The sequence below is a fragment of the Zeus faber genome, assembly GCF_960531495.2.
Source record: "Zeus faber genome assembly, chromosome: 9".
Lineage (NCBI taxonomy): Eukaryota > Metazoa > Chordata > Actinopteri > Zeiformes > Zeidae > Zeus > Zeus faber.
This window is the reverse complement of record NC_137197.1, coordinates 23,909,746-23,935,763: the sequence shown is the minus strand read 5'-3', so window position 1 is coordinate 23,935,763 and position 26,018 is coordinate 23,909,746. Positions and strand designations below refer to the sequence as shown.

The 26,018-nt window shown below is 45.8% G+C and overlaps 1 protein-coding gene across 1 annotated transcript; it reads right to left on the bottom strand.

Annotated features, from left to right (window-relative positions):
• Positions 1–3,755: 3,755 nt before the first annotated feature.
• ccdc9 (coiled-coil domain containing 9) lies at positions 3,756–26,018 on the bottom strand. Its single transcript, XM_080006721.1, has 16 exons — positions 25,885–26,018; positions 25,254–25,315; positions 24,814–24,918; positions 24,477–24,626; positions 22,731–23,135; positions 22,656–22,679; positions 22,123–22,206; positions 21,367–21,531; positions 17,950–18,131; positions 17,287–17,348; positions 12,611–12,731; positions 12,110–12,248; positions 11,380–11,869; positions 8,985–10,190; positions 7,930–8,115; positions 3,756–4,313 (listed from the first exon to the last, which is right to left on the bottom strand). Exons 2-16 carry the CDS (start codon positions 25,254–25,256, stop codon positions 4,309–4,311), a joined length of 3,327 nt encoding a protein of 1,108 aa, XP_079862847.1. The 5' UTR covers positions 25,257–25,315; positions 25,885–26,018; the 3' UTR covers positions 3,756–4,308.

Sequence of the window (26,018 nt, the reverse complement as noted above, 5' to 3'; positions counted from 1 at the left end):
TGTCTCTGTCGTTGTATCAGAAATAAGAAATAGAATGAGAGCGCGCAAGAGAGGAAGAGTTTGAAAGACAGTGACGATGAGGAGGGGAATAAGCAAATAAGTGAGCGAGCGACGTGTGTAAATTTGTTTTCAATGAGTAGTTATAAAATACTTGTACTTATCAAGTCTCAATCCACAGATACAGGTCTGCAGATGTTCTATGGGGGAAATATTTGGGTTTGAAGTTGGGAACAGCATGTTAAGGTTGTCCTACAAACACACCACTCATTTACACGTGCAGGCCTACACTTCTGATTGTAAGATTGTCACACAAAAATGACAAAGATGCATAAATAAATCGAGGGATAAGATAAAAGACTAAATTAATAAATCACAATTCCACCCAAACCAATGTTTTGGCTGATTAGTGTTCTGAGGGGCCAAATTAGTGAACATTGATATAAAGTGACATGACAAAGTTTTATCCCCATTTAAAAAGCAATATAGATTCATTATAAAAAAAATAAATAAATATATATATATATATATATATATATATATATATATATATATATATATATATATATATATATATTATATATCTCAATATCAGGACAGACTTATTTAAACAAATGAAAATATTTTTATATTATTTCCTGTATTTTGGGGGTTGGAAAATTAATATTATATTAATATCAATTTCTGTTGCTGTTTTCCCACAGTTTATGCTATTTAAAATATAAAGAAAAACAAATTATGAAAATGTATGGATGAATGAATGAATAAAATTCTTATGGGAAATGCTCAGGTCTGTAGTTTGTCTGACACTGCAGCTACTGACAGGTATTTAGACTGAGGGATTACACACTGAAGGAGACTATAATAATAATAATAATAATAATAGTTATATCGTGTAGCTGTCAACCCTCTTTGTTTGCAGAATAAAGACACCCAGGCTGGAGTAATGCATAGTTTATCATATCATAATAACTTCTGAAGGCTACAGTGTAAATCAAACAGTCTAGTTGAATTATTGTGACGTGAAACAGTGTCATCATGAAGCTTGTGACCTAGAGGTAAAGACATTGCTGCATCTGCACCAATGTAAACAACTGCATTGTTTTTTTGATTTTTTTTTTTTTTTGCTCATTCAGTCTTGTGACGTTGGCAAAAAAAAGAAGAAAAAAAAAAGTTGCATTTAAAGATAAAACAGCTAGAGAGTGTGACCACCGTGCATCCTAATGGTGATCAGGGTTTAGGCTACTTTTACTTTTATTATCGCTTTAAATACCTGAATGACAGACAGGATTAGTCGGTCTTCCTCTATTGGACTTTTTTTTTTAAAAGTGTTCCTTAGTGCAGAGGGTCCAGAGTCCATGGGAGGGCTGGTGAATCGCCTCTCCCCCTGGAGGCAGCCAGGTGCCTCCCTCCATCCCTCCCTCCACCGGAGCCCGGCGCAGCGTCACCCGGGGCTCAGGATGCAGTCCGTGCGGTTGGGAGCCGCGGTGCTGTTGGTGGTGGTGGTGTTGAGGGGGTGGGAGTCCGGAGTCCAGAAGAACACGTAATAAACCACCAGGATGAAGGCTGCCACGGACACGCAGAGGAAATACGCGACGGCCATCGCCACTTTCACCCAGATCCGGGTGGACATGCTGACGTGCTTCACCCGCTGGTCCCCCGGGTAGCTCGGCCTCCGCGGCGGGTCCCCGTTCTCTGAGCCGCCGCCTCCGCTCAGCGGGACTGGCTTGCCGCCCGCCGCTCTCATCTCGGGGCGCGGATGGAGGAATATTACACCTGCGTCTCTGGAGGTGGGTGTCGTGTCCTCATCTCCCACGGAGGTGGCTGGACGTCCTCTCCCCTTCCCCCGCCGGGCGTCCCTGTCCTCCTGGAGGTGTCTCCGCTCCGGCAGGACACTTGGCGCGGACGCGGTCTGCTGGGTCCTCGGTGCGCACCGGGCAAGACGTACACAAGGTCTTCCAGGCTCCACACGGGGAGGGGCACAAAGTACGCAACACGCAGCGATTGGGTGATAGTTTCACAGGAAACGTCCCGCAGAAGACGGGGGGGTTGGATGCAGGCGCAGGAGAGTTATTATCCCACTAATTATACCTCCCCACCCCCCTTTTCTCGAGCAGGGCGATACATAGATCTTGGCGAAGCAGCAAAATCTTCACCCGGAAGAACCATGCATCCAGATCGCAAGGGAATGTATGGCCCTCATACAGTGCAGTGGGGAAAAATATATATATATATTTATATATAATTATACAATTGGCCGCAGCTCCACCCCCCCACTCTCAAGGTCGAAATCATGCACAAGACATTTTCAGCAGGTGGACACAGAATGCACATACCTCCACATGGATGCATTAAAAATTGGTAATGTGTCCGAAATACACACACACACACACACAGCTGACAATGACCCTCACCCCCCCCCCCCCCCCCCCCCCCCCCCCCCCCCCCCCCCAACGCCTAATTTCCATGTATTGCACTGCTGGCAAGGATCCAGAGAAATATTTTATTGGTGAACAGAACAACTGAAACAGTGAAAGCAAAAAAATAAGTGTGCAATACATTACATGTGGGCACACTGCACATCTGCAAGCTGCCCCCAGCGTGCGGGATCTTTCTTTGATATGTGCAAACGGAGACACTGGTTTGAGCGACAGAGCCAATAAGAGCAAAGTAAACGGTGCACAGTCCTATCATGCAAAATCCTGATCAATCAATGAATACCTGCACTGCACTCCAAAAGTCAAACTTGTTATTTCTCAAAAAAATAAAATAAAAATAAAAAAATCATCCACCAGGAAGACATTCATAAATGGATGTATTTTGAAATACAGACTGCCTCAAATACAATCACTGAGTCGTTGTAGCGAAGAAACTCCGGATGTTAATGACACCGAACTAAAAGCAAACAAAACACCTTCTCATCGCTTGCGTCATGAGCCACAAACACAAAAAGTGAGGAATGTTCAGTTACATTAAATACAAGACACATGGCGCCTGAAACCATCCCATTCCACTAAATCAAGAACTCAAAAACATTAAAGCATCCCCGTTGTCTTCTGCGTTTCCAAATGGCACAGGTGAGCCACTTGCAGCCGAACTAAAGCTCACGACTCCAATGTAAGAAAAATAACAATGATACAATTGGAGAATAAAAAGCCCTAAAGCACTTGGTAGGCTGAGGTACAGTACGTGTGAAGTGTTTCATCCCAAAATATTGAGCACCTGCTCTGAAAAATGGTTTTTTTTTTCCTGTTCTTTACTCAAGTAATGTACTTTTCTTACTCGTAGCACTTTGTACAGTAGGCATTACAAGTGTTCCAAAAGCAAATGTGATAAAACCTCCAATTCAAAAGCTGATCACTTGAAAAGTACAAGTATAAGAAAAAGGACTTGAACAAAACATTGTCAAAAGAAATTCTGAATAACTTTTAATATATATACACATTTATATATTTTCTAATTTACCTCCACACGTTTTATTCTGCCCCAATGGGAGCAATATCATTTTGAAATGAAACTCTTCCATGTTTGGTTGAAAATGATCTGCTCATTTGAGAGTCCCTCAGTTTGCGTATTAGAATTTAAAGGGAAGAGTGAAATCCAGGTAGAGCGGCATGATGGGTGTCGCCGTCAAACTGGCCTCTCACAATCACTCTTCACGTTGTGAAGAGTGGGTTCAGCGGGGGGGGGGGGGGGGGGGGGGGGGTTGGTTGGGCTGGGATTTAGTGTGACGTCTTCGTCACAAACAAGATGGCCGCTCACATGGTTCCCCCCCCCTCCTCTGGTGTCAGGGCTGCTCACCCGAACAGGTAAAAGTAAGTATTTTCTGCATAACTTAATAGACAAAAAAAAACAACCCTGCATTTCGATCTGAATTCGATTACATTATTGTACAGGACGCATTTTATTTCCTACTTGGAAAAGGGCCGGCAGAAAACCAAACGATACGGCCGCATCGAAAAATAATCAAGCCTTTCAAAACACACACCAAAAAAAAAAAAGAAAAGCAGTTTGGGTAAAGCTGACCTGCACTGACATTGTTTTCTGATACCCAGTGATAAACAGAGTGAGAAGCGACACGGAAGAAAGCAAACGTCAGCCTGATCACGCACGGATGAGTGAGAACGCCGACAAGACCTACAAAGTGATTGGTCCATGGCAGTCACTCGGTCGCTCCTCTTCCAGTCTTCCCTTTCTCCCAAATCCATGGCGGTCACCCAATGCGTGTGACGAGTCGTCGTCGTCGTCGTCGTCGTCCTCCTCCTCCTCCTCAGCGTCGTCATCCTCTTCCTCATGTGTTCACAGCATCCTTCAGCCTGTTGAACACGGGTTAGGGGTCAGGGATAACGCATACTGGCAATAGACAGAGGTGTGTGTGAGACAGTTTACTGGACTATATTGACTCAGTTTAAGCCTGACCTCCCCCAGGGGGAATTTAGCGGGGAACTATTTTGCTCCTTTTCCACTAGTTTATACACAGTAGCTCTCTGAGGTTTATGCGTTCAAGCCATTGTGACATGCCTCTAACCCCTCCTGAGCTGCCAGGCCCCCAGCTCTGTGAGCCAATGGGGTTTGAGCTTTACACCGGGCTCCGCTGTATTGAGTCTAAACTTTCATTGATTTCACCTCACCGGTCCCTCGAAAGCTGTTTCTGAATAAAATTGATGCGAGAAACAAGCAATCCACTTGCTGAATGTTCACTTATTAGATGGACAAGGCCTCGTTTAAAAGTTTGTTCCAACTTTTCCTTGCAGATACCACACCGGGACATTGCATCCGGGGACTTGCCGGTCTGCAAGTTGTCATTGATGGTTGGCATTAATCCCTCTTTCTTTAAAAAAAAATTGTGCTGGTCTCTGCAGCCAACAGGGCACTTCCCATGATTAGCTCTTAGCGTTGCTGGAAAGCTGAACGATATGTTTTATGACATGTTTTATAAAATACGCAGCTCACTGCTGCTGTGTGTGTGTTACCAGGCCCACCAGGGACCCAAATGTATGTGCAAAAGCACTGAACAAATGAATTTTTCATAATAGCTCCCCTTTAACCTCTAACATCAGAAGCATTGGCACCATGCTCCAGTCAACGGCTGTTTTGGTAAGAAACCACTCTGCACATGATAAACGATCAAGCATAAATGTCACCACGGAAGGACCATTTTGTTATAGTCAGTGGCCAAAAACCGAATGCCACAAAAGCTTCCACCTCCAAATGGAGTTGGAATTCAACGGCTACGCTATGGTGACAACAGAAGCCGCTCTATTCAAACACGGCACACCCTTGGACTGAAAGACACCTCTTGGTATATCTGTACGATTGTGCTTGACTGAACCAATTTACTTAATGAAGCTCTGGTGTTTTGAAAGATCAAACATTTATTTATTTTTTATTATTTCTATATTAAATTATTATTTATTTTTAAATGGGGCCTCAGCGAAAATAAAATCTGTTTATTATCCACTGAGAAGCTCCAGGGTTCACTCAATAACATCAGAGATGAGCGCCCCAGTCCTTTTGCTTCCTGTGTTTTAAAAATCACATCTGACTCAGAGGTCTGCGCACATCAAGGAAGGGTTCGTGAGACGAAAAAAAGCCCCGAGAGGACAGAGCCGTCGCAAATCTATTCATCCGGAGAGGATCACCGTCAGGCCCCAGAAGGGATTGGCATCCGAGTGAAACGCAGATACAACTATTAATTGAGCTCGGAATTGTCTTACACGCTTTTGGGGGAATTTATTTGTGGTTACTGGTCACGACCAACTGAAGAGAGTTAAGACCCGAGTCTAACACATATTTTAACAGATTCCCCTTTTGTTAAATAGTTACGACCACTACTCCAAATGGATGATGTCGAACATTTTCGATCCAAAGACTTGAATAAGATAATTTTACAGGCTTTTCTTTTGGTGGCATTCTTGTGAGTCACGCCATCTTCTCCTCCCAGGTTGGCGAACTCAGAAACATCGGAAGATTTAATTTGATCAGAACTCAGCACTTCAAACGGCGTCCATTCTCTCGGCCCTATCATCTGACCGACAGGCTGCGGCTAATTTCCTCTAAAAAGCCTTTTAGATGCCTAATTGTGTCTCTAATTTCCCTCGTTTCCTGCGTTCCACCCGGCACAACAAGTATACGTGCACTGTAAAGTCTCTCTCTCACACACACACACACACACGCACGCGCACGCACGCGCACACGCACCCGTAACCACCATCTCTTTTGCTGTTGTAACTTTGCCATTAGCCGGGATGATTAGTGCCACACCCATCAAGCTAAATGGCAGTTACAATGAGAGAATAATGACTGGGTGACTCCCAGCTTGTGGGATTTCCAGTGGTGAGCCTGACCAAACTCTGGATCCACTTGGGGAACTGAAAAGAAGCACCACCGGCAAACATTTCCCAGAACACTATCGTCACGATACTCAATACAAAGTGTATTCACCACGGTACAGTGAGGAAAAAAAAACCGGGAAAATAAAGTTAAAATCTCAAACATGACAACCAATGGTGAGCATTTGCATTGTGAACCAAGTAAAGAAAGAAGGGCCCCTTTATGAATAGTTAATACAATGTCATTTTGCTCAAATACTTACTTCTTAGCCCTTCTTTTTGCAGTTGTTTTATCTTGCTGAATATTACCAAGGCCTGTGTAGAGCATAGCATAACGCTTCCGAGCTTAGGGGTTCCACTACTTGTGCAGCTCAAAGGGTGGAGGCCATGACAGAACAAGATTATTTCAAGACTGATAACGAATAGTTTTGTAGTATTTTAGGGCACGGTTGATAGTCATCAGTTGTGGTACCTACAGTAATCACAATTATTTCCCTTTAATGTTTGCGATAAATGACAATCTTATAAAGTAAGTGGAGTGAATTATTATTATTTTTTTTTATAAACGCAAATGCCAAAACATTCACGTTAAATAGCAGTTTATGTAATTAGCAGAGCGCAACATTTAAAGGATGACTCCGGAATCGTTCTGATCATTTGAGTCATTAATGCAATTGTGCTGACCAAAAATGGTAGTCATTGATTTCTGTATTGCTGCTCAGCTGAATCTATTCTCTCAAGATTGGGTCAATTTAAAAGACCCGGGTTGATCGCCAATGATTGATTTAAGTTTATAAAAAAATAAATTAAAAAATTTTGTAATCCCTTAAGGTTTACATGAAAGCTACGAACAAAGCAATAGGAGCTTAGTGAGGAAACAGATTAAAACTGCATTCAGGGCACAAAGGAACCGGGCACTCTAAAGTTGTAATACATTGTTTTCAACATACAAAATGTAGCTTTTGGCTTTGAAAGCCAAATGAACCAAAATGAGCCCAAATGAGCCCAATTCCAAAGTGCCCCAAATGGCTGAACAAAAAGTAAGTACAAAATTAATTTCCATTCATCTCTCCTTCTCCCCTTTTAAGAGTTCCATCTTGACAAAATTGGGAAGGAGACGAGAAGAAACCAACACCCTGGTTGGGCGATGGGGGTGGGACCACATGCACTGCCACGAGCTCAAACACAGCCAAGAAAACACAGTAACAATGAGGAGGTTACATGGGGAGGTGGTGGAGGGATGGGTGGGGTTTACAACACAGTGAGTAGGAGCCACCACAACAGGAAGCCGTTAATGCTTGCAGTCCATTAGAGGGGGAGGAGTGACCATGAGGAAGTGAGGTTTCCACCGGATGAAGATTGTAGCAATGTTTTGTTAGATCCAAAAGCCAAGCGATAGCGTACAAATACAAGATTGCATATGAGTATGTCTGTACCATTACTATAAATTAAAACTAACGGAAACGCAACGGACTGAATAGGTGGAGTGAGTGATGGAGCCAGGACGCCAAAAAAAAAACCAGAAAGCGAGGACGCCAAAGCGACAGGTTGAAGGAGGGAGCGCCCAGAGAGTCAGAGAAGCCACCGACGCCGGCCGCACCTGAGGAAGGCTGCTGCGACGACTCTCCACCTCCGGAAGCTTCCGGTTCTTGAGCCGGCGTGACGTCAACGGCGACCGTCGCCTCAGAGACGTGGGCTTGCTCCTCCGGGGGTTCGGCAGAGTTCTGGTCAGCGTCCGGATGCGAGGGAGAGGAGGCGCGAACCGGGCACGCAGGAGGAGGTGCGTCTGTGATGAGACAAAGACCGGTGAATGTTCACATGTAAATAGAGCCGGTGCAGGCCTCCCGACGCCGAGTGCCTGCCGTGCTTTTCAGAGCAGAAAGGACAACTTTGGAATTGCAACTGCCCGTGACTCAATTTTGCTTTGAGAAAAGACCGTCACAGTCAAACTGACATTCAATGACCTTTCATGTAAAGGCTTTTCCATCAAAGTGAGAAAACGGTTATTCTTTCTTGAATTCAGCTCTGCTCCTATGGTCATAAAAGTATCATAAAATATGAGAAAAGGTGGAATATACGCATTTTTAATACACACCGATGCGTTTCGGCCAAAGGCCTTCGTTAGAGCCAGAGGAGGGTTTTAATTGTTCATATAAAAATAAATAATATTTGCATTTTGGGGAGTCAACTTGGCTCCTAAGGTGAATTATTATTTCCTCCCATTGAGATGATAATGTTGCAGTTTTGATCCCTCAACCTTTGAATAAACCCAATGAAGAAAAACAAAATCATGAAGGACATAGTAATTATCATTAAGAACCAAACTGCATTCAGGGAGGACCAGAAGGAGAACCCTGACCACACTCCACCAAGTCATCCTTGGCCAGCCTTAGGAGTGTGTTTAGTGGGCGGCCAAAAATGCCTACATTCAGAACAGAACACAGCGCTCCGTATATGCTGTCGTTGTATTAGATTACTTGTGTCAATTTTTATTGTCAAGGCTGGTTCCTGAGCAGTGTTTCCTCTTGGTATGCACTGTTCCTCTATGTGTGCATTTACTATATTGTGTCTTTTATACTTGGGCAGCCAACCCAGTTCCTCCTTTGGGGATTAGAAGTCTTCCATCTATCTATTAGGGTTTTTGTGGTAATTTACCCTGTGAAAGAGATACCGCGGCCTCCATCTCGGTGACTTCAGAGCTGGTGGGGTCAGACTCTGTAGAAGAGGTGGAGTCAGACGCCACAGGGGGAGCTGGGTCAGAAACCTCAGAGGGGGCAGAGTCAGACACCTCAGGTGGGGTGGAGTCCGACACCACAGGTGGGGTGGAGTCCGGCACCTCAGGTGGGGTTGGGTCAGAGACTGCAGGGGGGGTGGAGTCAGACCCTTCTGGAGGGGCTGGGTCAGAAACCTCAGATGGGGTGGAGTCAGACACTTCAGGAGGGGCTGGGTCAGAAACCTCAGATGGGGTGGAGTCAGACACTTCAGGAGGGGCTGGGTCAGAAACCTCAGATGGGGTGGAGTCAGACACTTCAGGAGGGGCTGGGTCAGAAACCTCAGATGGGGTGGAGTCAGACACTTCAGGAGGGGCTGGGTCAGAAACCTCAGATGGGGTGGAGTCAGACACTTCAGGAGGGGCTGGGTCAGAAACCTCAGATGGGGTGGAGTCAGACACTTCAGGAGGGGCTGGGTCAGAGACTGCGGAGGGGGCAGAGTCATTAAACTCACAGGGGGCCGAGTCAGACACTACAGGTGGGGATGGGTCAGAATCAGACACAACGGATGGGGTTGAGTCAGAGACTGCAGAGGGAGCGGAGTCGGACACAACATGTGGGGTTGGGTCAGAGACTGCAGGGGGGGCGGAGTCGGACACAACAGGTGGGGTTGGGTCTGAGACTGTCGAGGGGGCGGAGTCGGACACAACAGGTGGGGTTGGGTCAGAGACTGCAAATGGGGCAGAGACTGCAGATGGGGCAGAGTCGGACACAACAGGTGGTGTTGGGTCAGACAGCACAGAGGGGGCGGAGTCTGACACAACGGGTGGGGTTGGGTCAGAGACTGCAGAGGGGGCGGAGTCAGACACAACGGGTGGGGCTGGCCCAGAGACTGCAGAGGGGGGAGAGTCCGACGCAACGGGTGGGGTTGAGTCAGAGTCTGCAGAGGGGGCACAGTTAGCGACAACAGGTGGGGTTGGGTCAGAGACTGCAGAGGGGGCGGAGTCCGACACAACGGGTGGGGTTGGGTCAGAGACTGCAGAGCGGGTGGAGTCGGAAACCTCCGCCTGGGCAGAGTCTGACGGGGCAGAGGGTGGTGGGATTGGTTCTGAGACTACGACAGTCTGCCGGGCTCGAGTTGGTTCCACTGCTGTGGGTGGAAGAGAAGAGAGAGAGAGAGAGAGAGAGAGAGAGAGAGAGAGAGAGAGAGAGAGAGAGAGAGAGAGAGAGAGAGAGAGAGAGAGAGAGAGAGAGAGAGAGAGAGAGAGAGAGAGAGAGAGAGAGAGAGAGAGAGAGAGAGAGAAGAAGAAAAGAAATAAAAGGACGGAGGGAGAGAGGAATATAGGGGGGGAAAAAGGGAGAGAAAGGGAAGGAAAGGAAGGTGGCAGAAGGGAAGTTGAGGAGAGAACAGGGAGAGTTTGTGATTAGTGGGCGAGGAGAAGAGACGCGACGACAAGTAAGACGAGGGCAGAGAGAGAGAGAGAGAGAGAGAGAGAGAGAGACGACAAACAGGACAGCGAGAAGCACAGCGTTTCAGAGTTAAATCAGGAGGAATTATCAGACAGTATCACTTCTCCACCCTGCTGTTCACCCATGATGGAGGCGGAGTCCAGTGTAAATGAGAGGGGGGGGGGGGGGGCAAGAAAAAGGGAGAGAGAGAAAGTTAAGGAAAAAAGAGGAGTGATGGATAGAGTTTGTGAGATGGAATGACTTTATCCATGGGAAAAGCGTTCTATCACAGTAACCCCCTTACAACAAAGGTTACAACACATTAGCGACAAGAGTGATCTCTCACACACACACACACACACACACACACACACACACACACACACACACACACACACACACACACACACACACACACACACACACACACACACACACACACACACACACACACACACAAGCTAGAATCATTCATTATGACGCTAAGTAGCACGACCAAGAAAATATATGATATCTGAAAATATAAATCATGGTATGGATTTGTGTATTTATTCCAAGACTTTTCATGAAAGGCTAAAAATATTTTATCAAATATTTCAAAAGGGGTGACGTGGACAGAGATAAAAAATCTGACAAGAGATAACAGTTTAAAGTACAAAGACTAGAAGAACTACAAGAATAAAATGACATCAACACTAGATTAATTGCAGCGCCAAATTGCAACAGAGGAACACAGATGTACACGTCATGTCTTTTGACTCGAGCGTGATGGATTTGATGTAAAAGTGATTAAACATGATTTTTGCTTTTCCTTTATCTGCCTTGTTGTGTGACTTAGCATGGTTCCTTTTTGGATTTCATCACACGCCTCCAGCCGCGCCCTTTCCTACCTGTCTGCGACTCCTCCTCGGACTCGGCAGCTCTGCCGGCATTCGCGCCATCTTCCCGGCCCTTGCTCTGCGAGGGGCTGGACTCTGAGCTGGGGGGTTTCAGGGGGCTCCCCCCCCCCATGCTGCTCCTGGGGGACTGCATCTCCATCTCCTCACCCCAGTCCGTCACAGGCTGATGTCCATCCAGCGGGGAGAAGGGGCTGAGGGGCTTGGCACCCTCGGACGAGTCCTGGGTGGCGTTGGGGGCCGGGATGCGGACCTTGGGCCTGGGGGCCCGCTGCTCCTTGGCGATTCCTGCCGCAGGGGGAGCAAGGAGGGAGGCGGAGGAGACTCTGTGCCTGGCCGACTCCTCTTTTCCAGCGTCTCTCTTCTCGTCGTTTTCGCCTGCCGAGTCGTGGCCTTCGTCGTCTGCCTCCTCTTCCTCGTCTCCATCGCTTGCGTCTTCCCACTCGTCTTCGTCTTCCTCGGCGTCTCCGTTCTTCTCATTCACCTGAGCACGATTTCAAACAGGGAGGATCACATGAAAACATCAGGATGTTTGATCAAACAATGTCATTCTAAAGTACAATGTGAAATGAATATTCGATATTTAAGGAATTGGGGGGGTTTGGGGATGTGCTGTCTGCAACTCAATGTATACAAATACAATGAACTGGTATGAAACCTCCACAGTCATGATGGGGTTAGGTGCATATTTAGTTAAGACCTCCAGGGACATGACTCCCAGTACCTTCTGCGGCAGAGCGGCTTTGGGCTTCTCCTCCTCCTCTTGTGTCTTCTTCTTCCTGGTAATATCATCACGCTTGGTCTTGTCCTCCTTCTCTCTCCCCTCGTCCTCTCTCTCTCCCTCCCAGCGGTTGTCATGCATGCTGTTGTTATTGTTGGCATCCAGTTGTGTCAGGGGTTCAAGGCATGCAAATAGAAACGTACAAAAGGGTCATACAAAAGATATATCAAAGCTTCAAGGACTGTAAATATTTTAAGTATATTTAAGTTAAAGTACTAATAAACCTTAGGAAGAAATTTCAATGTAGTACTTTGAATCTTGCCAGAGTAATTTTGTCTCAGAATAACTGTACTTTTACGTACGCAACAGGTCTCATGTATTACTCAATTCAAAAGTTCCTTTTTTTAATGAGGTTCTAATCAAAATCCAGAAGATGGAAGCACATCTACCCAGCACCAGACAGACATGAATCATGAGTACTGTATGCACTTCAGTCGGACTCACCTGTAGCTCTGCCTCGGCCCCCTGGCCTTCCCTTGGGACCGCTCCCCGCGGCCACCCTGGTTCCGGCCTTGGGACATGAAGTCACCGAACGTGGGAGCCTTCGGAGGACGCTTGCTGTCATCTGGACAACAAAGATGACAAGTCAGGGAGGAGGAGAGAAAAAACAAAAAAAACAAACAAACAAAAAAAAAAAATATCTATATATATCTATATATATATATATATATATATATCTATCTATCTATATCTATCTATATATATATCTATATCTATATATATATATATATCTATCTATATATATCTATATCTATATCTATATCTATATATATCTATATCTATATCTATATCTATATATATATATATATATATATATCTGCACCAAAAAGCTGCGGCTAGCTCAGTTGTCCATGGTCCTATGGAGTTCGATGCCATCTGTGGTTCAATGCAAATTTTGACCACATTATCGCTATTGCCTTTAACTATATAACTGTGCGGTTTTTTTTTTTATATTTTTTGAGTTTAATAGGAATAATGGAAAGTTTTTTTGTCAACATTTGTAATGCCTTCCTTTTACAATTAACAAGGTTTCAACAAGTTGCTTCTGAAGTGCATTTTGAAAACCACGGACTGCTAACCGTTTCACTACCTTTAAATGCTGTGACAGAAGTATAATTAATAATGTCAAAATATAATTTACAGATCATTGGAAACTCTGGGCACGTCACCATCAATGTGCTTAAGTTGCACCAGCTCTCTGAAGACTTAACGCGCAGTGCTCCCTTTTGTTTGGTCTTGCACAGTTACCACATGGTCTCTGCAGACTGTAATAGGGTCACTCTAACTGCGTGTGGCTATTGGCATCGGTGTTTATCAATTGGACGCTATTTGCAATGAGGTGCATTTGCATAGAAAGGGGCCAATTTTGCGCCAAATATATGAATAATACCTAATTTAAATACGCACAAATAGCACCGGCGCACGGAGACGCTATTTGCGTGGCAGCACAGTTAGCGGTGCAGTTCATTCTTTGCGGGTGCTTTGTGAATTAAGGCGCTTGCTCTTTCGGTTATTAGCGCTGGTTTAGCGGCCGCAAAAGCCCCCCTGTCCTTTTGTGAATTGGCCCCTCAGTCTTGTATGATGTCAGCGTGATGCACTTTGAGTGACAGCACAGATCATGGTGGCCGCTGGTAAAGACCAGACATGGTTTCATTCTGATTTATGTAGCAAGGTCAAATGTGTATTAGCCAGAGAGCGCATGACGGGGAGCATGGCACTAATTACGAGGCTTAGACAGAGAGGAAGGAGAGAGAGATGGGGTGAAGTGGGAAGACGGTAAACTTGCAGGAAAAGACAAAATGGACAGATAAGAGAAAGAAAGAATCTGAAAAGCAAAGGGAGGGAGGAAGTGGAAAGGAAGGATAAGTCAAAAGCCCAGAAGAATGCAGGAAGGGATGAGTGGAGAGAAGGAAGAAAGGAGATAAGGAGGAGAAGGAGAGTGTGGAAGTCAAGGAGACCGAGGGCTTAAGAGAAAGATAATGGGAAGAATGGAGGAAAGGGGGAGAGATAGTGAGAGACAATTAAGAGGATGACAGAGAGATTGCACACGACGGCTTGATGTGGTGAAGAGGACATTCAATTATTCAGAGAAGCAGAGTTCGACAGGAACCTCCAATATTAATACAATGTCCTCTAGTTATGGTGAGATTTATCATAGGGATGAGAAACCGACAAGATCATGTCAAGATCAAACTGTGTGTCAGCAGGAACAGAGCTCATGCACACATCAGAATGACATGATTAAAAAAATATATATAAAGTGAGAACCAGTGAAAATTCATAAATCATAATATTTTTTGACCTTGATACAGAAAATCTGAAAATATTTCAGGAATGACTATTTGTGCTTTCATAAGATATTTACGCACATGAAATATTTCAGAAAGAATCATTGTGTGTTATGACCAAGCAGGTCATATAGATTGAATAGAACAGTCCATGTAGCACAGTAAATTTGCATTAATTTACTGTAATGAAGCCGCAACGACAACATTTAGCTATATCATGATATTGCTACCAACCAAAATCCCAGACAAAATTTAGTCTCATGGAACAATATCAATATTCTAACAATTAGAGGTGTCACAATTCCGATTCAAAAATCGATCAAAATGAGATTTCAAGCTTTGAAATCACAAGCAGGTTCGCGATGCTCCCTGTATTTTTGTGGGTAAAATTTTCCAACATGGACGCCATATTGGGCCGGTCAAGATTCGCAGGTTGCAGTGTGCGCCAGGAGGGTGCGGGCCCCTCGGCTGAGTCGACTATGGCTCGCCCGGCTTTCATGAAATTTGGTTCGGAGCAGGGCGTGCTGCGGTCGGCTCCGGAGGAGTCCGCTGCGCCGCATCCCTCAACGCAAACTGCACCCGCCCACTAGCAGATCCCGAGGGCTCTAATATGGCGGATGCGCAGACGAGAGAGAGAGAGAGAGCGAGCGAGAGAGAGAGTTGATGACCGAACCGACCGCGTTTTAGTAGAAGACAAGACAGCTCGTAATTTACCTTTTACGACCAGTCTCTATAGCATTCGTTTTTCTGCGCTTATTTTGGTGAGTAACTTAAAAGCAGCGTAATAAGAAACTTATTGTTTATTATTCTAAAGCCTAGTTTTTATAAAGCTCTTAACTGTTTAGGTTGCTGTTTTAATATTCTCATATTTTTGTTTTTATTTATAATTGTTATTTTTGAAATAAAAAAGGTAGTTCCTGAGAGTTTTTCTTGACTAATCAAGACTCGATAGCCTAACAATGGCATTGCCGTTGGTGCTTAAAAATAAAACATAGTTTAAAACCAAAAATCACACCGAGGCCTAAAAATCAAAAGTCAAGTCGAATTGTGACACCCATAATAATTATATTGCTCATCTCTATACTGCGCTTCATAACCACACACGTCGAATTGCAATGCCTTGACCTACAAACGGCCTAGTTCCATGGCTATCCCAAGCATACTGAATATAAAAACAACGCAATGGCCACAAAACTCTACATAATAAACACATTCACCACGGTTTCGTGAAGTAAAAGTTATGTTGGGTCATTTTAAACTGACTAAAGTTCAGGGCATATTACATATGTTACCCCTCAGATACACAACTCTCACATGAAGCGTTACACTGCATTGCATCTTCCAGAGTATGAGAGTCAAAGTTTATTAGTTTATGCAAGAAGTTTTGATAAGTGTAAGGTAAGGAGTAAGATGTGGTTCAAGCTGCCTCATGCAGAGCCACACACACACACACACCCCCCCCCCCCTAACCTGAGGCTCTGCCCCGGGGCTCGGTGCGCATGTTGCGCCCCTTGGCTGTGAGGAGGAAAGACATACCCAAACACAGAATATCATACAATCAAACTACCTGCAAATATTTAAACTAGCCTTCAAGTTGAAAGCCGATAAAATTGAACATTAGAAAGGACACTATGCTGATGTTCTCAGAAGGCCTTGGAGTCTTAAGTTTTTAAACCTCCCAATGAAATCAACAAGTATTAGTGTTAGTCTCTCTAAAGGTCAAATGGGGCACACATAACCACAAACTACTGGTTATATTCCCTTTTGACATTCTGCAGACCTTTTATTTTCTTCTGTCGAAGTTATATTGGATTAGACACGGCCAGTGTACTAGCCAGTACAGACACTGAATAGGCAATTCCAAAAGGTCAAACCATCCCCTCTTCGGTTTGTAATAGTGCTTCTCATATTTTTTTTCATATTCATTCTCATATTTATTTATCTCCTGCCAACAGACATGGAAGTAGTTTGATGAGAAAATTGTCATAAAATTTTGCTTTAAAGTTATTTGTTTTTGTTACACCTTAACCATACTGTAATAACACCGTAGATAGTATTCTCGCAACGTTATTTTTATTATTTCGTCCCAGCTTTTGCTTTTCAACTTCGATAATCCTGTGCATAGTATACTTTTTCTCTAGATTGTGTACAGTATACTTAGGAGTGTTTGTGTTTTTATTTGGCCATTTCCTTTTTTACAGAATGCTTTTTTTCTTTTCTTCTTTTTTTAAACGCAAATTGTCTGGTCAGTAACGCAGAAATCTCTACCGTGACAAAATCCTTGTATGTCCAAATGTACTTTGTGAAATAGAGGGATTCTGATTCTTTTTCATTTGTGGCTACAGCAACCTTGTGCGCCGACATGTGAAGGTCACCATTCAGCCACCCTGACAGTCGCAGCTTTTAGCACTACATCACTGTGTGCGAGGGAGAGAGACATAAATGGTCTATGAGAGGGAGAGTGTGTGTGTGTATTGGGGAGGGGGGTTTAATCACCCTGTCATCCCCCCACCACCATTTCCAAAAAGTACAGCGGAGTCCTAGGACACCAGGGAAATACAGCTCACATTTACATAACACACTAAATCAACAAAAATTTACATAACTGCTTTAATTAGGTGAGGTAAGGAGCCAGCACTGCGTCCTATACTCTGAGTGTGTGTGCGCGTGTGGGCACTGGAGTGACATTTTTCCAGACAAGGAGAGACATGGCTGGAGGGATAGGGTGTGTGTGCGTTTTTTGTCTTGTCAGGTGTTGCGTAACCACGGTAACACTGTGTCAGAGGCTCGTTTTGAAGAAGGGGAGATGCGTGTGTGCGTGTGTTGACTTGCCTCTCCTGTCGCTGTGCTCCGGGGCGGTGCCCTCTGTCGCCACAGATGGGTCCTCCTTAAACCTGTGAAAAACACTTGAGGCTTAGACACAATAAAAAAACAAAAAACATACACTTATAAAACAAACTCAAATACAATACTCAAAAACATACATACAACTTGCATACACACGCAAAATTCAATTCGGTGCGCCCTAAGGAACAAAAAATGAATAAAAACAATCGTTTTGGCATTTTTTTTTCAAAATTTTCTTCCAAATTGAGTTAGTGCGCGCACACACACACACACACACACACACACACTTTACAGTCAAGTGTTAAAATTTCAAGTCATTTCAAGATTAAATTGCAATACTTAGAAAACCACATGAAGAACCCAAATACGAATCAATTCTTCTCACTCACACCAACTACCATCTCTGTCAATCAACTCAGCTTTTTATTTTGTTAAATCTAGTGTTCGTGGAACGATCCCTTCAAGACCTGCGCTAAATAAATAGAATAGCCTTAATTTACCAGATGCCCCTTCAAAATAAAAGTCACTCCGCATTATGCTTCCTCCCCTCTCTCTCAAGCATCTGTTCCTCTCCTCCTCCTCGCTTCTCATTTCTCCTGCCTCATCTTCTCCCCTACCTAACAACCCCCCCCCTCCCCCCGCTCTCACATGTTATCAGTCTTCTGAGCGTCCCACTCTCTCCTCCACTGGCCCGTGGCGTTGCGGTGACGCGCCAGCCTCTCCTCGTCGATCTGCTCCCGCTCCTTCTTCCAGCGCAGGTACTCCGCCCTCTCCCGACCTGTCATCGACATAGTCATGTCCATGGAGCCTTTCGGACCAGGACGCCGACTCTGGTGGACAGAGGGGGGTGGGGGTTTCAGCACTAATGTCCTTACATAACACCACACGTGTGTCGGTACGAACTACGTTGAAACCTCAGGTTCTGTTGTGTTGCGTTAGCCTCTGTTTGTTCCGGTCGTGGTTTTCATTGTTGTATACTATATTACAGAGACCAGAAGCTTTGTAAAAAAAAAACTGTAAAGTTACTGCTAAATCAACGGGTGAATATGTTGCTCAATAGATAGGTTGGGCCTTTTTTTTTTGCAATATATTAACACATGACACTGATAATCCAAGTTTGACCTCGGCATTAATAATTATTTTCCCCAGCATTGCCTCGGCAGCAGGTGTGTTGCTTTCACCATTATGATTGATGAACATTCTTCATACTTTCACATTTTGATCTCTCGTTCCTTAATGCGCAATAAGCTGTGTTTCCCTTGACTGGCTGTCCAAATTTCCATGCCTTCCCCAGGGAAACAATCACAGCTTCAGTCGAAACACGTGGATCATGACAGTGAACTGTGATTGCGTTTGAAACTGAAGTCACAAACCCCGATGATGTTGAAAGGCAGATGTCAGTAACCATGTAGGAAGCCGGTAATGTGCATATTGACCTACCAACTAATCACACATCTGATTTCAATTATTAGATCCTCTCCATCTGGGTGAGAGTGCGCTGTGATGGACCATGGGTTTGGATAAGCCACGGCTGCAGGGGGCAGCGCGGCTTCCTTCTCACGGCCCCACAGCTGTCCCAAATCGGAGCCCAAGCGGCACTGATTGGTCCGATTTGGGGGAAGAAGCTTTCGCAATGTTTGTCTATGTTGCAGTGAGGGTTTGGCATACGGGGCTCGACAGCCGTCCTGGAACCAGCGGCAGCGCCAAGGGCCCGAGAAGCCGGCATTCCTCCGGCAGCTGATTAACCCATTATTATTTTTATTATTATCGTTAGGCCAGCGTACACCTCAGTTGCATTATTAAAAGACAGCGCACATGCACGGCAAATATTAAACAGGACTTTGCTGTCTGCCTCCTTCCCACCGCGTGAAGTGGCCACCCAACTGGCGCCCGGACAGGGACATGGAGCAAGGTGAGGCAGAACCCTGGGTGCTGTCCCTTCTGGAACAAATGGCCACGGCCCTCACCCAAATTTACATTACATTACATTTAGCAGACGCTTTTATCCAAAGCGACTTACAATTGTTCAAACACCGACGAACGCAGCCATCAGAAGCAATTAGGGGTTAAGTGTCTTGCTCAAGGACACTACAGCATGCTAGCAGGAGGAGCCTGGGATCAAACCAGCAACCTTTAGATCACTAGACCACCAGCTCTACCACCTGAGCTACCATCCCCTGTCCCAGAAGGTGGAGGGCACGGACAGGCCAGTGCTGTACCTCAAATGCAGGCAGATCAAGCCCACCAGTACCGGGAAATGGCGAGGAACTGCGACGTGGACCGCAAGGCGAAGAAGTGGGGGAATCCCAAGAGAGATCTTATCCTGGTCACATTGGCCTTCCCCAGGGACAATTACCGTCAGAGCTGTCGAGAGACAATAGCCTGCGCGTGGCCTTTGAGCAGGTAGTTAAAAACAATGGCGCATTAGAGCACCCAGTAGGCTCACCAGTACTTTTCGGTGATTAGGGACAGGTTGTATAGAGTGAAATGTGACACCCAAACTGCTTTCAAACAGGCACTGCAAGCATGAAATTATCCTGACATTACCCGGGGGAGCTGTATGTCTGAACGCTAATGTCAAGAGTTAGTTGGACCGGACATTAAACTGACTTTAGTGAGCCAGCACCCTAGTAAAAAGTCTGTAATGTCTGAGTGAGCGGCATGTGTGAACAGAGAAGGTGATTGTCAGGAGAATTCACAGCGAGTGAGCTGGCAGGTCGCATGTTGATGACGTCTCTATCACGAAACTGGCGCATGATAGTGACGTCCTTAACATGCCCACTCGCCGCGGATAAAGAAGGGTCTGAGCCTAGCTGCTTTGGACTCCTTTCTGCTTTCCTTTGTATTCCGTTCCTCTCTTTTGTTTATATTGCGGATTAAAATTACAAGTCTGTAGCCTCGTCTGCCATGTCGAGTGTGCCGTAAAATAGCATCAAACCGATAGGTTGCAGCTATCGGTTTTTACTAGTCGTAGTGGATAGGTGCTCCAAATCCGGTCTAGTGGTCAGAGAAGTGCCAGCAGGGGCTTGTGAAAGTGAAACCAGTTCTCTGTGGGAAGCCAGTGCTGTTTAACCCTAACATCCCTCTCCTTCTCCGTTTGCAGACAGACGCGTCAGACAGGGGGCTGGGTGCAGTCTTGTCCCAGAAGGTGGAGGGCACGGACAGGCCAGTGCTATACCTCAGCCGCAAATTGTCCAAGCGAGAGTCGAGGTACAGCACTGTCAAGAAGGAGTGTCCGGCGATCACGTGGTGGCTGACTGTGGGCGGAGGCGGCTATCGGCAGGACGGGTCCCCTGCCTAAGACGAGCGGAGGGGGTATGTGGCGGGCTAAGGGACGTGGTTAAGCCTGCAGACGGCAGCGCGGCTTCCTTCTAGCGACCGCACAGCTGCTGCCGAATTAGCGCCCAAGCGGCACTGATTAGTCCGATTTGGGGAAGGAAGCTTTCTTAATGCTTGTTTCTCTTGCAGTGAGGATTCGGCTAATGGGGTTCGACAGCCGTCCAGGAGCCAGCCGCAGCAGCAGGAGCCCGACAAGCTGGCATTCCTTCGGCGCCCTGATTAACCCATTATTATTGGGTATCGTTTGGGCAGCACGCCCCTCAGTTGCATTATTAAAAAGACAGCCCACGCGACCCACGGTGCCAAACGGCTTTGAACCAGACTACTCCGCCTGCCTCCTCCTTTCACCATGCAAAGTGACCGGCCACAGTGCTTAGAAGGGATTTACAAAATGACTAAAACATCTCAAGCTGGTCCGATATGTGGTAAACAAAGGTAAAAACAATGTGTTTACCTCAGTTGTATTTGTGAATGTGGGAATTGGAATTCATCAGCAGATATCATTTTTGGTTAGTCCCTATTATGAACCTGATAATACAGGCTTGCACTTGCTTAAAAAGGTGGTGTAGTGATTGGTTGGTAGCATAATCTGCACACTCTGAGCTCTACATGGCTTCATTCATTGTTGTTACAATGCAGTTGTGGGTCAACCACTTTTTGCTGATCCTGCCTCCCTGAGAGTTTGTGGACCTGATCCAAAAGCTGGAGTGGGAATCCACTGCTCACCGTCCACTCCTTCTCCAGTTCTGCACTGGTCCTCACGTTGTCGAAGTCCAGTCCGCCCCAGTTCCTGACGTGTCGCCTGCTGCCCTCCTTGCGGTCCATGTCTGGAGCTGGGCCGGAGCGCCGCGGGTCGTCCAGGAAGTTCCGGATCGGCTTGTCGCTGTCCACCTGCGCGCAGAGAGAGAGAGCGAGAGCGAGAGAGCGAGAGAGAGATAATTGTTATTCATAAACAGTCCTACCATTCAAACTCCATCGGGTCATAACTGGGTTATAACTATACAACCAGGCGGTTTTAAGTTATTCAGTACATTTTAATTAAATGTATATTATCTTGTAGAACTTTACATTATCGTGTAGAACTTAAAATGAAACCCAAGCAAAGCTGAAATTACAGCTTCTTAAAAAGGATTGAGTCTAGCAGTGTTCAATAAAGGAGTAAAGAAAGGAAAAGCCACCGGATCAGTAACATAATTTACAACTCTAGAAACGCGTAACTCAATTTTGAGTTCTATCCCCCCCGCCTCCTACAAGACTTTTTTTTTTTTTTTTTAATATGTCAATCATTTCTGCACGTTGGCGTACAGCAGAGAAAGTTGTGTTGTAAATATTCAATATGATGCAGTGTTGGCATACCAAGACATTTCACCAGATGAAGTACACCTTCCTGGAACACCCCCCACCCAAAATAAATTCAGGCATATTGTGATTGGACATACTAATCACATACAGTACTCCTAGTACGCCATTTTGGACTCTTACCCTCTGTCCTCTCTCGTACTCTGCTATTTTCTCCATCTCCTCATTCATCTTCTCAATATTCTGCCTCCTCTTCTCCTCCCATTCCTGTGAACAAACAACCATTACGAAAAAAAAATAAAATCACATCCAACATTTTGCTGATACACAGTACTAAAGAGAATTAATAGTGAGGTCGAGGTCGGTTAATAATGAAGAAGTTATTGATATAGTCACTGCTTTGATGAACAAAATCACATTTAAAATTGTTCAACCAGATCTGAGGATCTGCAATTCAATGCGTTCAGTTTCATTAAACATAACTCTAAATATAACTTGGTAAATTGTCTGATAGTCTCACAGGATCATTGACAAAATCAATCTAGTTTTAATTTTTATGTTTTTCAGTGGATAATTAGAACACGCCCTCATCAATGTTAAGTCATTGGTTTAAATCCAGTTTCCTGGAGCAAAATCACTCAGCTGTAACTTTTCCCTGGGAAATTTAAAATACAACAAAATAAAATCACAAGTGGAAACCATGTCCCCAGACTCACCTTCGATTTCCTGTCCATGTTGGTTGGTGTCCCCCCACTGCCGCCTCCCCCTCCGCCTCCGCCTCCTCCTCCTCCTCCTCCTCCTCCTCCTCCTCCGCCTCCCCCTCTACCTCTCCTCCCTCCCCTGCGCCCTCCTCCCTCTCCAGGCTCTCCATCTCGGGGTGGTCTGTCAGGGCGAGGGTCTCTCTCTCTCCTCTCATGTCGCCCTCCAGCACCTCCTTCTCCCGACCGGCCTCCTTCTCCCCACCGGCCTCCTTCTCCTCCGCCTCCTCCCCCCCGGCCTCCTTCTCCTCCGCCTCCTCCCCCCCGGCCTCCTTCTCCCCCTCGTCCTCCTTTCTGACCGCCCCGGCTCAGGCGCCCAGACCCCGCCCTCCTGGGAGGGCTGTGGGCATCACCCTGCGCCCTCTGGGTGTCGCTTTCCTCTGAGCTCTTTCTGCCACGGGGCGTCCCTGGCTTCCAGTCATTCACCAGTCTCTTTTCCTGTGAGGAAAAAATAAGATAAAAAATAAACATAAAATCATCATAAACTTCCTTTCCTTCAAAACACAGATATTTTACTGGTAAAATAATATACTGCTGCAGCCTGTTAACAAAAAGAATCCCTGAAAACTGTCCTGTTCTCAACTGTCAACTTAAGTAAAAGTACAGGTTCTTTACTTAGCGACGAGTTCCGTTCCTACAACCAGGTCGTTAAGCGAATTGGTCAATAAGCGAGAACCCGTGTTATTTCACGGTAAGGTTAAGGTAAGGCTGGTGTATATAGTGTCTATAGTATATATAGTGTTATTTCACGGTAAGAGGGCGTGGCTGGTGTGTATAGTGTGTATACAGTGTTATTTCACGGTAAGGGGGCGTGGCGATGGTGGACGCTATTGTAGTGAATACTGACAGAATGCAGGAACGAGACTGAGAATGGTGATTAGATGAGATGTATACAGTGTATATAGTGTATATAGAATATATAGTATATATAGTGTATATAGTATATAAAGGGTGATCCGCGATGAGATGCTTAACGCTGAGACGCCACACACGCAGCACGCACACCGCGGTATTGTACACAGCATACAATACAGACTGGTCAGAGAGCTGGTCGAAAGGCCTAACGGCGGTTAAACAGGTAGGTCGTTAATTGAGGAGTACATGTAGTTCCTTTAACAAAGAGTTTGCGCTAATTAATCATAGTAGGAAACAGAGTTGGATCGGACGGTGGATTATGTAAAACTTGAGCTCAGCGAGGAAAAGAAAGGAAGGGAGAGAGACAGAAAGAGAGGCAGCTTATGATGCAATGAAGGGGCTATAATGTGACGACCTAAAGCACAGGGCTAAGTGAGAGGGAGAGAGGCTGACGAATTATCCAATTCAGGCTTCCAGGGGAGCCGGATCTCAGACCGGACATCAGTATTCCCAAGTATTAACGGAACTCTTGGTTCGACTCTTGACAGAAGACGCAGACTCTGCGTGAGAGACTGTCCTTTCAGATCACTAAACACCTTCAGTAAACCAACCCCTGTGGCTTGGCCCATAACCAGACCTCTGGACTCATCATCGGTCATTTAGTTACAATGCGGAAGCACAGCAGGACTTTAGTGGGAGCCGATTGTGTTGTTATAGATCTGTCCCCTCCAGACTGCTCACAAGGGTTATATCAGATTTAGGAAACACCCAGGGGGCCGTAGTATGTTAACTTGAGGGCCGCAACAGGCTTGCGGGCTGGAGGTTGCCCACCCCTGGTCTTGAGAATGCTAGAGTGAACTATAAACCTCAAAACAAAAACAACAACAACAAAATAGAATGCCTACTATGATGACTATGTCTCACCACAGGCACTTTGGACAGATCTACAGTGATGGTAATGCTCTCCTTCTCTGTCTTCCTTCTGTCCGTCTCTGGCTCATGGGCGCGCGGCTTTCTGGGAGTTGTCACAGCGATGCCCTCCTGCTCCGCCTTCTTCTTGTCCTCCTCGATTTCCTGTTCACATGACGAAACAACACTCACGTTTGGGAACCCGATGCAATTCTAGAGGTCAAATCGTCTGTCTTTACAGTTGCATGCCATGAACAATCCAATCAATCATGAAATTCAGGTGGACTGAAAATGTGTGTGTGAGTGAGCGTACAAGAGCCGCAATAATTGTAATTTATTTTGGAGTCCCTACCTGGTACCGCTTGACCAGAGCTTCATTCTTTTTCCTCAGGGCTTCAATCCGTTTGTCCAACTCAGCATCTTTCTCCTCCTTCGTCTTGAGATCCACCGCTGAAGACTGTAATAAATCACATGAAACAAGGACAAGGATAATGCTCGGTGAATGGCTAGACTTTCTATAGACTTCGTTTATCCACTGGACTTATGATAATCAAATAAGCGCTGCCGCCAAGACATAGGCATGCGGCAGCAGTAGGCTGAGGGCTTTATAACGTCAGAAATATTGACTCTGCTGCAACATAACTTGATCAACTAAGGAGGGAAAAAAGCGTGGATACATCAGAAAAATTGAGTTAAGACCTCACAAATTCATATTCAGGACAATTTAATGACTTTCACAAAGCCCCAATACTTGTAAAACCGACAAGACATCTCCCAACTTTGCCTACTCACCATGGCTGTGTGTAGCCCGTCCCGACGGAGAGGCAGTCTCTGTCCTGCCCTGGTTCAAGCCCCTGTGAAGCCAGAGACGATCTGAGTCAGTGACAGTAGCAGACAGTAGCACCTTACATGACACCGTCCTCATGTTGCAGTGGATGCTGTGAGCCACAATAATACTGATAAAGCAGATTGAACGAGGTTGACCAGAGGTCCTAGGTCCGTGTGTGTGTGTGTGTGTGTGTGTGTGTGTGTCACAGACCACGCCAATCAATGAATCCTTCATGGGATTCCAAAGCCTCCACTAAGCGTATTAGCGGGAGCGTGTAGGTCAACCTCGCACGGTGGCGGCGAACTGCCGGTTTCAGCAGCGATGCGCTGCTGAAACTCCCAACGACATTGATGTTGAGCGAGCGCGACCACACCGGGCCGTGTCACAAAGCGCAGCCCCACTTACGCAGGCACATGCGCGCACACTCTCTCTCATAACACACACACACACACACACACACACACACACACACACACACACACACACACACACACACACACACACACACAGAGAGGGGTAGAGCTAAATGCTACATGCTAAAGGCTAACGTGCAGGTCGTTGTGAACGTTAAAGCCGCAACATTTTGACTTTTACCTTTGTAACGGAGATAGTTGCGGACGCCGTTAAAGTAACAGCGAGTGCGAGTGTGCGTGCGTGCACGTACGTTTGTTTTTGTGTGTGTGTGTGTGTGTGTGTGTGCGTGTGTTGAGTCGCTGCGCCGCGCTACA

What these genes read in the sequence shown, in the direction of transcription:
- ccdc9 (XM_080006721.1), bottom strand. An exon ending in GGAGCACAGCGACAGGAGAG is followed by an intron (nt 12,732 to 17,286) that starts GCAAGTCAACAC and finishes TTTGTTGTCCAG; the next exon opens with ATGACAGCAAGCGTCCTCCG. An exon ending in CGCGGTATCTCTTTCACAGG is followed by an intron (nt 8,116 to 8,984) that starts GTAAATTACCAC and finishes GTCTCATCACAG; the next exon opens with ACGCACCTCCTCCTGCGTGC.